We start from the raw sequence: 15,607 nt of genomic DNA, 5'->3' as shown, positions 1-15,607 counted from the left end.
ACCAGGCACGCCCCACCAGACACCTTCCTCACCACCCCCACAACGTGTCCTCCCGGAACCTCATACTCCAAGATCCCAGATCGCAGCTCGATTTCCACCCTCCCATCCAGCTTCAACATCCAAACCACCCACCGCGCTGCATTTTGCGCGCCCTCGACCCCCTGCCCAAAATGCACTCCTCCTTCACCCGCATCCAAAATGTCTTTGGCTTCTTCACAACCGTAGCCTGCGTTCTCGCCGGCTTCATCGCCGCAACCGACCTCATCGCTGCTCGGCACCCCAGCGGCACTCTCATCCCAACCAATATCCAAGTGTTCGTCCTCCCCTCCCTTCCTCTTCGCACAGGCTAAGCTAACAATATCAATTGCAGAGTCAAGGGCCGTCCTCACTACTACAGCAGCAAAAAGGAAGAATACGCCATCATCAAGTTCTCCCTCGACGCCGACCTATCAACACTATTCACATGGAACACGAAACAACTCTTCGTCTACGTTACGGCCGACTGGCCCGCCGCCGAGGGCCAAAACGTCACAAACTCCGCCGTCATCTGGGACAGCATCATCACAAACCCCAGCGCAGACCACCTGCAGAACATTGGACCCATTGCCATGAAGAAGCTCAAGCGTAGCGCGGAAGGCAAAAAGATTGACCCTAGTCGGTGCGTTTTTCTCCCACTCTTCTTTCTGGCTGCCCCCCGAGTTGCAGCCGAAGACAAGATACTAACTGTGCACAGCGGTCTTCTCAAGCTCAAGAACCAGAGACCGAAATACCAAATTACCCATCCGACTGGCAAGATTGCCAGCGCCAAAGACGTTACCCTGAAGCTACACTACAATGTGCAGCCGTGGGTCGGTCTTCTTACCTGGAATATGGACAAGGCATTCGGTTGGTGGCATCCCATGGTGAAGGGCGTGAGCGCCAAGTTTGAGTTGCCGGCGATAAAGACCAAGGACGCGAAGAAACCCAAGAAGGCTTAAGTGCAGAGCGTGGAGGCGGACATGGCGAAAATGAGTGTAATTGGTTATCTGAGGGGCGTATTTGTACTCTAGGCGCGAGGTACTTGTAATGCAAGCATGTTTTGTTCATAATCTTCTGACTCAATGCGTATTATAAACATGTCGTAGCCAGTAGTGTGCGTTTGGTTGGATTCTGCTCTATATACATAGTGGACATGTTCGATTACCTAAAAAGACAGATTCATCGCATTTGGACACAGTTCTTTTTCATTTCGTATATTACATCGTAATCGTAAATACCTAGGAACCTAGCCAGCCATCTGGATAACATCCTATCACAGTATACAGCAGCCCAACATCACTTTTTGCTACAAACCGTCCGGGGCCATGCCCCTTGCCCAACTGTACCGACTATACCAACTGTACCGTGTGCCTAACGTAACAAAGTATTTACTTTTGATATGACATCCAACTTGAAAAACAAAACATCTTAGCTCTCGGCCGGGGAAGCACTTCCTCCCCTGCCATTACCTCCTCTTGCCCTGGTAGGCCCACCGCGACCTCTCCCACGGCCACGACCTCGTCCTCCGCGGTTGTTGTCCAGAGCAGCCGGAGGTGGAATATTGCTGTATTTACCTTGCTGCTCCGCGCTAGACTGTGCACTAGGTGCTCCTTGGTAGCTGCCACGACCTCTGCCACGACCGCCACCACGGCCATTGGTGCCATTGGTGCCATTGGTAGCTTGTGCAGGAGGTGCAGCATTGGAGCCTTCACGATACACCAGCGTGCTATGAAGTAAGTTTGGTGCGGTGCCGTTGTTGTTGCCACCACGTTGCGGGCCAAAGCTGGGGCTGCCACGGCCTCGACCAGGCGAGCCTCTGCTAGGAGAATTGCGGCCAGGAGTGCTATGGCCACTACCATTAAGAGCACCGCGCCAGCCGCCACGTAAAGGAGCGGGGGCTGGTGAGTCCTTGTATTGGGGAACGCCAACAGATCCGTAAAAGCCTGTCGACATGGTGGACGTGGCCTGTTTCTGCTGCGACTTGCTCGACGCAGAGATAACTTGCTTGTCAGACGTGTTCAGAACGGACGAGGATGGTACCGTCTGACCACGGAACATAGGAGCTCGTTCGCCCAAAGTCGTACCACTCATGAATGATGTGTCCCATACAACATCGAGGAGCAAAGCCGTGGCAGTTCTACTGATACCCGCAACTGTTCCTCGAGTAGCAATCGGGACCTTTCCTGCAGAAGCAACAAATGTCACACGATCACCCAGACCAAAGTTTTGGTTACCCAGCACCAACTCTGCATCGGATGGTTTCAAAATCGCCGCACGTGGCACGCCCTTCAGCTTCTTGATGTCGATATCCTGAGAGGATTGGAACACTTGCTCGCCAGCCGCAGCCAATGCCATGACAACTTCCGAATCGAGCTGCTCTGCCTCAAGAGGCACTCGCTCAAACTTGCTCGTCTCCTGCTTCTTCAGCCAAGCAACAACGTCCTTGACGCGCTGAGAAGCCATTGCAGGATCGTTCCAAAGGTCCGTTTCACACGTGTCGTTTCTCTGCGGCTCTTTTTGGATGGCGGCAAAGAAGTCGGGAAACGCGACCATGTAGTCAGCAATAAGCTTCACAGCCAGAGAACTAAACTCCCATCCAGTGTGTGACTTTCGTGAATAGCCCAGCACTTTGAGTTTACGACCCTCAAATTTGAGGTTCAGGCCCAGGTTCAGCTTCAATCCCGCAGCGGTGCTAACCTGATAGGATGATGTGATCTTGCTCAGAACCAATGGGTGAACTCCCAATTGTTTTGCCACGGCAAAGGACGGGGTGTACGGATTGGTACGTTCAGCTTGGTGTATAATCTTCTTCGAAAACTCGGGCTCCTTATTCTTGGGTCTGGAAACGATGACTTCTGTCTTGCCCTTAATATGTCCAGTAACCTCCAGCGGACGACCGTAGGCATACTCCCCAAGGAAAAATGCTCTTGTACCCAAGGGGAACTCTTCTTCGATGGGAAGAGCTTCTTTCTCAATGAATCGTTCGTCTTCGTTGACGACCTCGTCGACAATGGTCTGAGATGCATAAACGCTGCGAACGCTAGGGTTTTCGGCATATTCCTTGATCAGCGAACCCTCTTCCGTTTTGATGAGGCCCCTGAGCATGTGAACATGAACTAAACATTCCACTTGTCCAATGGTTACGCCCAAACGCTTTGCGTGCCAACTCTCCAAAAATTCAGCTTCCCTGGCAAAGTCTGAAGCGTCCCTGTTTGTGTGATCCTTGGCGACAATATCTTGGCCATTTTCAGCAAGTTCGTATGAAAAGAGCTCATCTTGCACCTTCATTATCTTAGCTTCCTGGAGGAAAGGGTAGCCAACATAGCATCGCTGACCAAGCTTAGCCTTGAAAGCCTCGATACTCGTGCGTTGTTTTGTATCAGTCAGCGTCACGACAATACTTGGGTTTCTGCTCTCCTGCTGAAAGACATTGATGCCGTAGCCTTCAATGAGCTGGGCAGTGTAGGGCAGTGTGTGCAGTGTCGGAAATCCAGCCAAAGCTTCAACCTTCACCAAGGCTCCGGTTGTTAGACCCGAAACATATTCCAAGCCTTCGATATCAGGCAGATCAAAAATATTCTCAATGCAGCGGCAGTTTTGAACTTCGGGAAATATTCCAGGGAGAGGAGAGGGGTACGTAAAGTTGACGTCTGTGGAGTATGTAAACTTGATCGGAACACCAAATCCATTGCGTGCCTTTTCATCATCCTCCAGCAAGTCGTTTTTGGTGGCCATGGCGTCAAGCAGTCGTTTCTCGTCGATGAAGGGGATCTTCACCACAGCTTCCCAGTCCATCTTCTTACCATTCATATCCAGCTCGAAATCGCGAGGATAGAAGTCAATAATTGGCGAGTTTGGGTTCGTCATGAGGTCGTGATACACTTTTGGTACAATCTTCTTACTTCGGTCTGGCAAAACACCCATAAGCTGTTCATAAGGTTTGAAAGGCTGGCCCTTTTTAAAGTTGAGGTCGGCACCAAGACCCTTGGCAACATCTGTAGTCTGTTAGATCAGGTTCGTACAGTGACACAGAATGTAATCTCACCAGAAATTAGAGGCGCATAATGATAACCATAGAACCATGGCCATGACGCAATACCCTTGTAGTAGTAGAAAAGCACCCATTGCAGACCCTGAACATAGTTTTGACACAAATCGGTCTGCTCGTTCTGGTATTTCTCGGGGGCCCACTCGGGGAACTTTTGCAAGTAGTACTTTGTCTTCCAACCAGCATACTTGTCATTGTAGAGCTTCTCATACTGCTGTTGTGCCTCATCTGATGTCACGTCAACAACTAAAGCCTTGTCGTAAGATTTGATGACACGGAAGGCTGCCAGGTTTCCTTCCTCTTCATCTTCGTCGTCGTCGTCGTCTTCGTCCTTGCCACCACCTGGTCTTGCAGGAAACGACAAAATAAGATGGCGGTCACCGTTCCCATCCTCCTTTGTCGCCCAGTCCAAGTGCATCGCATCAGCAATGTCTTGAACAAACTTACGATCAGCTGCCTTGAGATCTTTTCCTAGATCCAAGGTGCCGTCAGATCGTTTGGACACGAAGGGGCGGATTTTCGACTTCCAGAGATCGCGTTGAGACGAAGTGATGACGAGCTGCCCTGTCCTTGGATTCTTGTTGCGGGTACCGTTCTGAGCTTCAAGCTTCTTTTCCATCTGCTTTGACGCAAACCACTTTTCATCTGAGATGTCATTCTCAAACGACACCAGTTCCAGTTTGCTCAGCTCCGTCAACAACTTATCCAGTCGAGGCATGTTGATAACACCGTTCTCGTTGATGTATCCGTCGCAAGTAGGCAGCACTGTCTTGTAGATTTTGAACATATTTGCCAGCGCGCCTTCATTGATATGAAGACCAGGGAGATTGGGCAAGAAATCGTTTCCAACAAAAAATGCCATCAAAATGAAGTCATCGATAACTCTTTCGAGGTCAAATGGAAAACTCAATGTTCCTTCTTGATGCAGTGCCTGAAACTCCATTTCCAGGTATTCCCGGACAATGCACAGGTGAAGGAGGTAAAAGTTTTGGTGCTCAAGCTCCTTCGATTTAGCTTTCGAAGCTCTTCCGAATGTGACTTCCTCTCGGAGAAGGCAGAAATGGGGGTCGTGGCTGAGGAGCCCCAACATGATCAAGTCCGCATCCAAGCCGTAGAGGCAGTGTCGCACATTGGGGTTGTAGCCGGGCTGTGCCTTCGCGTTTCGAATATACTCCATGATTTTGTGCTCTCCTTCGCCAGGAACCTCGTGGCCAGAAAGGACGATTTCGCATCCTTGCCAGTCGGCATCTTCTGATACCTTTTTGTTCACAAAGTAACGTAGTTGTTGCGATAGCTTCGCCATGAATTCAGTTCCTACAACCAATGTCAATATCACAACATAAATGCGTCACTACCGCCTATGCGTACCTGGCGTGATGCAGTTGCTATCGAACGGTTCCTCCTTGGGCATCTCAACACCTTCTTTGATGGCCTTCTCGCGAGCTTTCTCGACATCGAGAGCAGTTCGGAAACGACGAGCGCGTTGTTGATTCATTTTAGCTCTTGGTGCAACACCATCGATAGCCATGAAGAAGAGCTGCTTAGGTTTTATTTTGCCAAACAAATGCTCAATGTAGTTAAAGATTCTGATGAACATTTCTTCTTCGCTGAGGCGAAATGAAACATCTTCTCCAGCGTCTTTGTGGGTGCAGTTGTGAATGATACCGTTCATATCAAGCTATGGGCCAATGTCAGCGGATAAGCGGAAAACGTAGAGATGGAGGCATGTCGAACATAGAGGCAATCGAACTCGGGTATCCTATTTTCAGCGATGAGCTGGGAAATGGCAGGATATCGCTCCGAGAGCCATCGAAAGAACTTGGGAACACTGGGATGCAAGGTTAGTCATTGCGCACTTGCTTGGTCAGACGAAGGTCAAATAAACAAACCCCATGATGGCAGGAAGCGGGCAATCGTCTGCCCAGAAAATTTAGTCGAAATATTGACAGATCAAGATCAAGATCAAGACCAAGATATGGCAAGCAGTGCGACACGAATCTCTTCCAAAACTCGATCAGGTATGTCGTTCGGTTGCGCAATGCAAAAGATACACGCCCGCTCGAATCGATTTGACCAGTCCAAGATGCGCCAGAAGAAATCAAGACGGCCCCAAGAAAAATAAGGCTGAATCTAAATATATCGCGGTTTCTGCAGCTGATGGAAGGGATCAGCTAGGGGAGAAGGGGGGGATGTGGTAATGAAGTTGGAGAAGTTTAGAAGTCTGGAAGATGCACAGAAACAAAACAGTCGTGACCGAAACGATCACGCTTCTCCATCAATTGGATGCGAGCAGTTTGGAGCCAATGTGGTGGGGGAAGGCAGAAGGCAGTGGAGGCTCAATGTGGGGTGGGGTCCGGTCTAGTTCCAAGTTAAGCTCCAGTCCGTCTTTGAGCTGGACTTGAGAATGGAAGTCAGTTGGCTCTCCATGATACTCCATACCAAGTAATCGAGAGAAGCGAGGACATTGAGGGCTTCTACGGCGGCGACAGGAAAGGAGCTTATTCTACTTCAACTCCAAGGAGTTTTTTACAGCATTTATTCTCGAGCATACGCCCCGGGTCAAGGCCAGGATAACACACTCGAGCCCACTTTGTCATCTTCTTGCACGTTCAAAGAATTGCACCACGATATCTGCAGGTCTTCTAGATGGGACTATTGCCGTCCATAGGCACATAGAAAAACAGAGTTGACAGGTGTAGCTGCTGGAGACCTTAAAAATCCTGCTACCTGTAGTCAATATCCATTCGACTGCACATATCAATCAAGACCTCTTGTGCCCTTAAAACAGAAATGGGTTTTCCATCTGTCAAAGGTACAGGGTAAGGGCACAAGCTTGCTTGAGACAGCCGAGTGCCAGATCTGTGTTTGGTCCCAGACCAGAGTTGCGCAACAAAAGCGCACAAACCAGCCACCTAGGACGATGATTGCTGAGCCCCACCCACGCAGGGACCGTAGCCTATTGGTTGGCTGTCACCTTCCACCCAGAACACTTTACGCGCGACGCGTGCGAGCTTTCCAGCTATCTCCATTTTCTGGAGATTGATCGTGTGCAAACGACGTCGTTCTGCAACCATAAGTCGCCATTGCTGCCTCCACCAACCGCAAGAGCTTGTTTCAGTACTTCCAAAGCACACGCGGGTCCGTATACCCTTTCCTGCCATCAGCCGCCATGCCTCCAGCTCAGGTATCCGATCCCGACGTTGATGGTAAGCTTAAACCCTTCCCTCGCCGTTCCCAATTCTGCCTCCCAGTCGACCGTGACGAATCTAGCGTCGTAACTAACCCGTGTCCTGAAGTTGAAATGAACCATGAAGAGGATGATGATCAGGTTGAGCGCCTCATCAACGAAGGTTCGTAGCCTTTAAACTCCTGCCACCCGTCGCAAACGAAGGAAGCTAACCCCGCCGACGCAGAGTATAAGACATGGAAGAAAAACAGCCCCTTTCTATACGATATGATTCTGGGGTACGTTACAAGCTACAGGAAATCCGTGACAAATATGCATGATCTAATTGTGTGCTAGGACGGCCTTGACGTGGCCAACTCTGACTGTCCAGTGGTTCCCGGACGTCAAGGAACCAGAGGGCAAGAACTACCGCATGCACCGCCTGCTCCTTGGCACGCATACGTCCGACGAGAGTACAAATTTCCTGCAGATTGCCGATGTTCAAATCCCCAAAGCTGTCACGCCGAACCCGGCCAATTACGATGAGGAGCGAGGCGAAATTGGTGGCTATGGAAACTCTAGCGACGTTGCTGCCATCAAATGCGACATTGTCCAGAAGATTGAGCATCCCGGTGAGGTAAACAAGGCTAGGTATCAGCCTCAAAACCCAGATATCATCGCCACGCTTTGTGTCGATGGCAAGATCCTCATCTTTGACCGCACCAAGCACCCTCTTCAGCCAACCACTCTTGGCAAGGTGAATGCCCAGATTGAGCTGGTTGGTCACAAGTCGGAAGGGTTCGGCCTCGCCTGGAATCCCCACGAGGCTGGATGCCTAGCTTCCGGAAGTGAAGACAAGACAATGTGCCTATGGTGAGTAGCGGTAGTCTTGTATTGGGCCAGGCATCAGAAGCTGACGATGGCTAGGGACTTGAAAACGCTCGAGGCCGAATCCAAAATTCTCAAGCCGTCGCGCAGATACACTCACCATACACAGGTTGTCAATGATGTGCAATATCATCCCATCTCGAAGAATTTCATTGGGTCTGTTAGTGACGACCAAACACTTCAAATTGTTGATATCAGACATGACAACACATCTACGGCAGCTCTCGTTGCTAGACGCGGCCATCTCGATGCAATTAATGCCCTTGCTTTCAACCCTAATTCAGAAGTCCTTGTTGCTACCGCCTCTGCAGACAAGACTGTTGGCATCTGGGATCTAAGAAACGTCAAAGAGAAGGTTCACACCCTCGAGGGACACAATGATGCCGTGACGAGCTTATCATGGCACCCAAGTGAGGCTGGAATCTTGGGTAGTGGTAGCTACGACAGGAGAATCATATTTTGGGATCTCTCTCGCGTGGGAGAAGAGCAACTGCCTGATGACCAAGATGACGGACCCCCAGAACTGTACGGCATCCCTGACTCTACGACTCTCATTTATGGGTGTGCTAACATGACCCTAGGCTCTTCATGCACGGCGGACATACCAATCACCTTGCCGACTTCAGCTGGAACCCCAACGAGCCATGGCTAGTTGCCAGTGCCGCCGAGGACAATCTGCTGCAAATCTGGAAGGTCGCAGAGTCTATTGTCGGCAAGGATGACGGCGAGTTGCCTGTCGATGAGCTTGACCGATAGATGAGGTGGAAGTTCGCAGAAGGGAGGAAGGGTCGGTCTTCATAGGATGAGGAGACGGACAGGTTCTGTTCAATGTTGATGGCAAGACTGGGGATTCACTGTGACAATTAAGGCAACGGAATGGAGTCCGCGGAATAAAACTGAAGTTTCGTGTTAGGTTTTTGATTTGGTAGTTCTTCACATCGTCACATCCACACAATTTTCAACAGAGTATGTTCCAGCTGTTGCGTTGATTGCTCAAAATACGGAGTGACAGCTGGCAAGAGGTGAAGTGTTTGGCCTGGTTCACTTTGTCTTCTGGTTGCCCGTCCCACAATGAAAAGTGAGAAGTCATTGTGTAAACACGACCTCAAAGCAGCAGTGAACAAAAGGTGAGTCCGTCTGATCATAGTCAGCGACAATACACCGCTTGAACAAGAATGCAGACCTACCAACCTCTCTTGCATTCTCCTGCATAAGCACAGCAATCCCAGCTCCTTGATAATTTGTATTTTCTAACTCTAGTATCCTCTTCCGCAACGTCTCCCTTAATTCCAGACTCTTCCCAATCTTCACTGCAGCGACTCGCCGAAAATGAGTCTCCCATTCAATCCCAACCGCATCAAGCGCAACGCCCGCGCCTATGGCTTCAACACCCAAGAAGCCGCTATATTCACTCACATTGCACTCGACCAACTACGAGATCTCAACTCATCTTCCACCGAGCCCGTCACCCTGGAAAGAATAGCACAGGCGATCAAGCAATATGCCACCAATGAGGTTGAGCGCGAAAAAGCCATCAAGGCTGAAGTTCGAGACCGCGGCATCTCCATCCTCGACGACATGGAGGCGGACCTGTTGGAGATGGGAAACGGAGTATACGAATATAATGAAAAGAAGGATCCCGAGCCGAGAGTAGTGGAAGAAGAGGCTGACGGCCAAACCACCAAGCGGTTCAAGTTTGACGACGACGGCCTAGAGCAGTACTTTGGCAGAGACGACCCGTACAATAGTCAGCGAGAATCCGCTCCCCTTAGCCTCAAGCACTATAATCAGGATCTTATCACCGCCATGTGTTCTCGCGTCGAACTGGCTGTTGAGCTGGGCAAGCACCTCGCCCCTGAGGACATGGTCAATCTATACGCTACGAGCCGCACGTTTCATAATGCCCTTAATGAGCATATGCTTTCCAGTATACGTATGTGGATTGACCACAGGGCCCCAGAAGCGGGCAAGGTATTCCAGTTCCGTCTGTACAGGCGATATTTGGTGACTGATCCTGCAGGGAGAACATGGCATGAACAGTGTCGAGGCTCGGACGTTGCGCGAACAAACCCTCGGCTCATGACCCAAATTCGCTCCATTCCCGGCTTACGATACCTTCAGCTCGTTCTGGGAAGGGATAGATGCTGCAGACAAATTCTTGGAATCATGGCTCGCAATGGCTTCCTCATGCCCAAGTCGATGCATGGAACGCTCCTACGACTCTGGCTGCTAATGGACGTACCTACCTCTGGCCAACGCCAGGCCTTCATGCGCAACAAAGAAATCTGGTCAAACGAGCACATCTACAACGCGCAGATGTTCTTCATGAAGCTTCTCATGGCGTTCAACGATCCCACCTACGGTCCTGGTGGTTTCGAACTCCTCCACCTGATTCTCGGTCAAAAAGGGCTCTACCCCCTGTGGCAGCTGCTCATGCGCAAGAAATTCACCACTCTCTCCGAGATAATCGACCTCCAGGTCCGGTATCAATTCGATGCGCCCCCCGAGTTGGTCGCCAACCCTGACGGCGAGCAGACCACCATCCACGGTGTTCCCCTGCATGAAGTTGGGGTAGGGCACTACGAGGGCTGGGGCCTAGGGGACAACCATCTCCTCCGTCCAGATGAACTCATCCCAATAGAGGGAACGGCACGAACTCTCCATCTAGAGGACCACCTAATGTATATGATGATGTGGGGGTATTGCGACACCCTAACCGGAGAGAATATCGTCCCCACGGAGGAGGAACTGTATATCTCTGATGAGGAGAATACACTCAAGCACATGGATACTTCGTATCACTGGAGGAAAAAGCACGCACTGAAGAAGAAATTCTTCCACCTGTCAGAGGAGGAGAAAGAGAAGATTCTAGATGACGACGAAGACGATCGCCTGCGAGCGCTGGCTTGGACGGGAGAAGTGTCTGAATATGACTGCGATGGAGAAAACCAGCTCTACACGCTCGACGAGGAAATTGACCGTGGTTTCATAGTTCGTCCTCCTCGCAACGATGGCAACAAGGTCCGTGTGCCAAAGAAGAACGACAAGCAAGGCTGGGAGGAATTCGTCAACGCGGCATTGACGACGGTAGTTCCTGAAATCAGCGGCGATCAGGAGCTCAGAGCACAAGCCTGGCATAATTATCATAAGGAGCATACGGACGGGGACTGGGACTGGGAGGCGTGGTTGGATCAGGAGCAGGCTGATAAAGCGAGGCCCAGAGATGACAGCGAGGAAGCAGAGACAATTGTGCTGGAGGACGAAGAAATGCATGACGATGAGAGTGTAGACGAGTATGAGACTGAGGATGGAGGTGCGTATGATGATGAGCAAGGGGATCCCTTGCTGCGTGAGCTGAGTGCGTATCTCAATGGCCATGGTGTCGAGCCTAGTGAGTCGTTGAAAAGACTACTTGGTAATTATGCTTAGACCTGTAGCCGTATCTGCGTCGCTACAAAGTATATAGCTTTTCATTAATGAACTGAAAACAGCTAAGAGTGACCTACAACCAGACTCTATGCACAAAAACCTTCACCCTCTCCAATATATTGTCAATAGTCCGCCTAGTTCCGTTACTATTTCTTGATCATACAAACAAGCGTGTGAACATGGAGAAAATCAACAGTATTTATAGGACTCAAGTTGTTATGCATTTTGTTCCGTCAAAAGCTCCCCGACTCCTCGCCCAATATACACATACCCGCACCTCTTCCTACTCTCCCTCTTACATCCATTTGGCACTTTCCCCATCCCTGACAACTAATTTACTTCCCTATAAAACCAGCGCAATGCCGTGCCTCTCCGCAAACTATGTCTAGCTTTGGTCACGCAGAAAGACAGGATAGTAGGGGGAAAATGGGGTAGAAAAAAGCCATCAACATGTGACGCATATAGAGCAAGTGCAAATACAGAACAAGACATTGACAAGAACGAAAAAGAAGAAACACAGATAAGAAATGACAAGACGAGGATCAACAAGGGAAGGGCCACAAAGCAACAAGTGCGAAAACAGTCGGCCAGAGGCGAGGATCCATAAAGTATAAAAAAACACGACCTAGATCCCACGACGGGCAAGCATATGCAGACACCGAGTGAAACCGGAATATTTCATGTCACACGCCACGGCCAAAGGTATACCCTTACACTCCCTTTCGCTATGCACCCATCCGGGAATGGCTTTCCAGCAAAATACCACAGTCCGTCCCACAAGTCCCAGTCCGCCTCAACCTTCCCACCCCCTTGTACCACAATAGATGGCGGCCGCCCTCCGTTACTGCGACAGACACATAAGAAAACAAATGCGAGAAAAGAAAACAAAAGTAAAAAACGACATAGTCCTAGCAAATCCTTTACCGAAGTCTCGTCAACCCAGAGCAGCCGTGGTATAGTGTCACTTTTGTCTTTCCATCCTGTCAAATTTTGATTTACCACATCCCGCCTGAAATAGTAGTCCGACACTCCGTCCTGGTCCTGCGAAAAATAAAATAAAAAGCCAATACGCACCGATACCCCCCTTTCCCTTGAAAATAGCAAGCTAAGTCCAGAAGTATGTTTTCGTTTTGCCAAAGGTCAAGTACTCTCTATGTTCATCATTCCAAAGTCGTTCTTGAATTGTGGGCAGAAAAATTCGACAGATAGATACGCAACCGTCAGGTTGAAAATGACCGTCTAAGAAATCCCTTGTGCGAAAATAGCCGGCCCCTAAACCATCCTCACAGGAAGTCGAGGTGACTTAAGCAGGCGACTTGCTTGGAGGAGCACCACCGCCGTTCTGTCGAGCATCGTTACCGCTAACAGAAAGCCCACCAATGCCGCTTGAAAGGAATGCGAAGGGATCGTTCTCGCCGTTATTGTTGTTGTTGTAAAAGTTGTTTGCAGGCCCAGACCCGGCAGAAGCGGGCCCATTGGACGCAGACTGGAAAGCCGCTTCGGCAGCTCGGCTGTCAAAGGGGCCAGCAGAGTGAGATCCAGGAGTCGTGGCAAAACTCTGGTTGTTCATGGAGCTTGGATAACCACCTGCACCACCGCCGATGCCCGCGGGGAGAAAGTGGCTGGGAGGGCCCCCAAAATGCTGATTGTACCCGGCCCCAGAACCAAAGGAGTTGCCAGAGTTGAAAGGACCCGGACCTGGAGTGCCAGCCATCGAACCCTGGCTCATGCTGTATTGAGAAGAGTTGTCCATTGGGGAAGGGTAGCCGGAGTCAGCAACAACAGCCGCGCCTGCTCTGCTGGCACCACAACGCAGGCAGCAAACATTCTTGGCGAAGTTATGATACCCACAGACCTCGTTACCGCACTTCCAGTCACCAGCTCGGAAAGGAACGACACCACCACCGCCCATACGGCCACCATGGCCCATCGGACCGTGATGGCCACCATGAGGTGGTGGTGGCATCATGGCCGGAGGCCCGTAACCACCGCCATAGCCATAGCCACCGGCCGCTTCACCACCACTTGGTCCACTGCCGGCAGCAGGGAACGAACATCGGAAACAAGCAGTTCGGCGCTGGAAGTTAGAGAAGCCGCACGAAGGGCAGGTCCAGTCGCCAGGTCGGGGGCGGTTCTTGCTGGGAGGGAACGGAGTGAGAATATCTTGGGCCCGGTCAAGAACACGGCTGGACGAGGGAGAAACTTCGATGGCCTTTTCATTCAATGCTCGGCCGTTCATGCACAAGCTCTCGGCAGCCTGCATAGTGAGTTATGTTAGTATAAAGTTCAACATGTACCTGCGTAGTCCATAGGCACAAGAAGTCGGTGAACTTCCGCCGCTTGGATTATTGGGGTTAAAAGGTAATTACGCTTACCTCTTCGTGGGAAGAGAAAACAGCAAAGCCGGTGCCGGTGGGCTTATGTTGCTCCGGAGTACGGAGAGTCCAAAATGCAATGGGACGGCCACCAAACTGAGTGAACCAACTCTCAAGCTCTGACTGAGTGGTATCATGTGGAAGTCCAGACATATGGAGGACCTTGCTTCTCTCAGAAAGGAAAGCCCGGACATCAGCCCTAGCATCCATGGGCCTCGTCAGAACATCGGGGTGCTCCTGGGGAGGCTGTGACTTGCGAATCAGGCCACGGAGAACACGAGCAAGGGTGATGGCCTCTTCCATGGCGCGGCGAGGAGAAGCAGGGGCGAGAGCCTGCAAGTGGAATGGAAGGTTGTGCTTGATCGGGGCACTAGATTGAACAGGCTCGACTTCGAGAGCAGCACAGATATTGGAGAGCATCGACGGGCCGAAGGGCAGAGATTCTGGGTGGTGTTGCTGCCATCGCTGATATTCAGTGCGGAGGTCGAATGTGCGGGAGTGCTGGAGATAAGGGGGTAGGACAACGGCCTTATCGCGAGCCTCTCGGGGAAGTTGAACACGAAGATCCCAAGCATCAAGCGTCACAAAAACAAAATCGAGGTTCTTGGAAGTCAAATACTCTGTGGCAAAAGTGTCGAATCGAGAGATGGCGTCTCTAAAGGTTCCCGCGTTTCGAACATGTTCCCAGGTGAGAGTGGTCAGACTCGCTGTGAAAAAGTGACATATTAGCTAAATTGCTCCGATAACCGGCAGGCAGTACATAGTAGGCAAAGCAGGTGCTTATGTGAATAACGGTGCTCTGGTGTCGAGGCTATGGAAAAACAGACAAAATGCAGTGACCAGATGCGAGAGGGAATTGACCACAACAAAAGCTGGATTACTTACTGCAAAGGGGGGTGATTGGGGTATTGACGGGCTTGACAAGCACACTTTCGTGTGTGATCTGTGGATTGTAGATATAAACATTAGCAATGGCTTCTCCCGTTGGGAATTGTGTCCAACTTGATAACACCGTTCGAATTGATGGAGTGGGTGGGAAGATCTCACCTCATCCAGCGTGTTGGCATCAAGAAGAATCCATCCAAGCTCAATGACTTCAGCGGAGTCTTTGGTCACATAGACACCGTGCTCATCGCAAGTTGTAGCAACATGGATGACAACATAGCGATCAACGTTGAGTTGAGAAACCTGCTGAGAAGACATGATGTCGGGCGGAGCGCTCGGGGGGCTCAAAACGAGCAACGCAGGAGGTGGGTTGGCGTGAGCGGCAGCGTCGAAGTGTAATCTGCTCGCTTGTCGACTTTCGCAAAGAAGGTCGAATCAGGGAAAAGAGAGAAAGGACGGAGATGCAGCCTGTGACCCAGCCGGTTCTCCAAGGTACGACGGTAGCGGGATTGAGGATTGTTGGGGTTGACAAGACGCCAACTGGAAGCTTCAGGAGGTTTTGCCGAGCAAAAAGAGCCGCAGGCCGGACGGAGCTGGAGAATCGCACAGGCCGATGAAGGACAGCGGCTGGAACAGTGGACTGTCTGGTGGACTGTGGACTGTGGGCGGCCTGGCGGTTGGCAGAATTCAGCTAGAAGAGGGGCGGCCGAAAAAAAGGATGACCAGACCATGCCAGGCACCAGAAAAAAAAAAAAAAAAAAGACGAACACACAGTCAAAGGTCGTGCAAGAATGATAA

At 50.7% G+C, this 15,607-nt stretch overlaps 5 protein-coding genes across 5 annotated transcripts; 3 read left to right on the top strand and 2 right to left on the bottom strand.

The window, feature by feature from the left end:
• Nucleotides 1-170: 170 nt before the first annotated feature.
• Nucleotides 171-977, top strand: VFPPC_05921 (microsomal signal peptidase subunit; the record flags this gene model as incomplete). The annotated part of the gene is made up of 3 exons (XM_018285036.1): nucleotides 171-313; nucleotides 371-658; nucleotides 734-977. The coding sequence occupies 3 exons, from the start codon at nucleotides 171-173 to the stop codon at nucleotides 975-977; spliced, it is 675 nt and encodes a 224-aa protein (XP_018141991.1).
• Nucleotides 978-1,446: 469 nt separating this feature from the next.
• VFPPC_05920 (exonuclease Kem1) lies at nucleotides 1,447-5,960 on the bottom strand (the record flags this gene model as incomplete). The annotated part of the gene is made up of 5 exons (XM_018285035.1): nucleotides 1,447-4,013; nucleotides 4,064-5,380; nucleotides 5,435-5,744; nucleotides 5,801-5,894; nucleotides 5,956-5,960. 5 exons carry the CDS (start codon nucleotides 5,958-5,960, stop codon nucleotides 1,447-1,449), a joined length of 4,293 nt encoding a protein of 1,430 aa, XP_018141990.1.
• Nucleotides 5,961-7,235: 1,275 nt separating this feature from the next.
• On the top strand, nucleotides 7,236-8,876 carry VFPPC_05919 (chromatin assembly factor 1 subunit C; the record flags this gene model as incomplete). Its single annotated transcript, XM_018285034.1, has 6 exons — nucleotides 7,236-7,272; nucleotides 7,363-7,416; nucleotides 7,480-7,531; nucleotides 7,590-8,105; nucleotides 8,160-8,645; nucleotides 8,702-8,876. 6 exons carry the CDS (start codon nucleotides 7,236-7,238, stop codon nucleotides 8,874-8,876), a joined length of 1,320 nt encoding a protein of 439 aa, XP_018141989.1.
• Nucleotides 8,877-9,449: 573 nt separating this feature from the next.
• Nucleotides 9,450-11,549, top strand: VFPPC_13927 (histidine kinase group protein; the record flags this gene model as incomplete). The annotated part of the gene is made up of 1 exon (XM_018291699.1): nucleotides 9,450-11,549. One exon carries the CDS (start codon nucleotides 9,450-9,452, stop codon nucleotides 11,547-11,549), a length of 2,100 nt encoding a protein of 699 aa, XP_018141988.1.
• A 1,303-nt stretch (nucleotides 11,550-12,852) lies between these two features.
• Nucleotides 12,853-15,127, bottom strand: VFPPC_13926 (RNA binding protein; the record flags this gene model as incomplete). Its single annotated transcript, XM_018291698.1, has 4 exons — nucleotides 12,853-13,806; nucleotides 13,925-14,631; nucleotides 14,810-14,867; nucleotides 14,972-15,127. 4 exons carry the CDS (start codon nucleotides 15,125-15,127, stop codon nucleotides 12,853-12,855), a joined length of 1,875 nt encoding a protein of 624 aa, XP_018141987.1.
• Nucleotides 15,128-15,607: the final 480 nt, after the last annotated feature.

Source organism: Pochonia chlamydosporia, chromosome 5 (assembly GCF_001653235.2).
Source record: "Pochonia chlamydosporia 170 chromosome 5, whole genome shotgun sequence".
NCBI classification, from domain to species: domain Eukaryota; kingdom Fungi; phylum Ascomycota; class Sordariomycetes; order Hypocreales; family Clavicipitaceae; genus Pochonia; species Pochonia chlamydosporia.
Note: the sequence above shows the minus strand (reverse complement) of the source record. Positions and strands in the feature narration are given on the sequence as shown.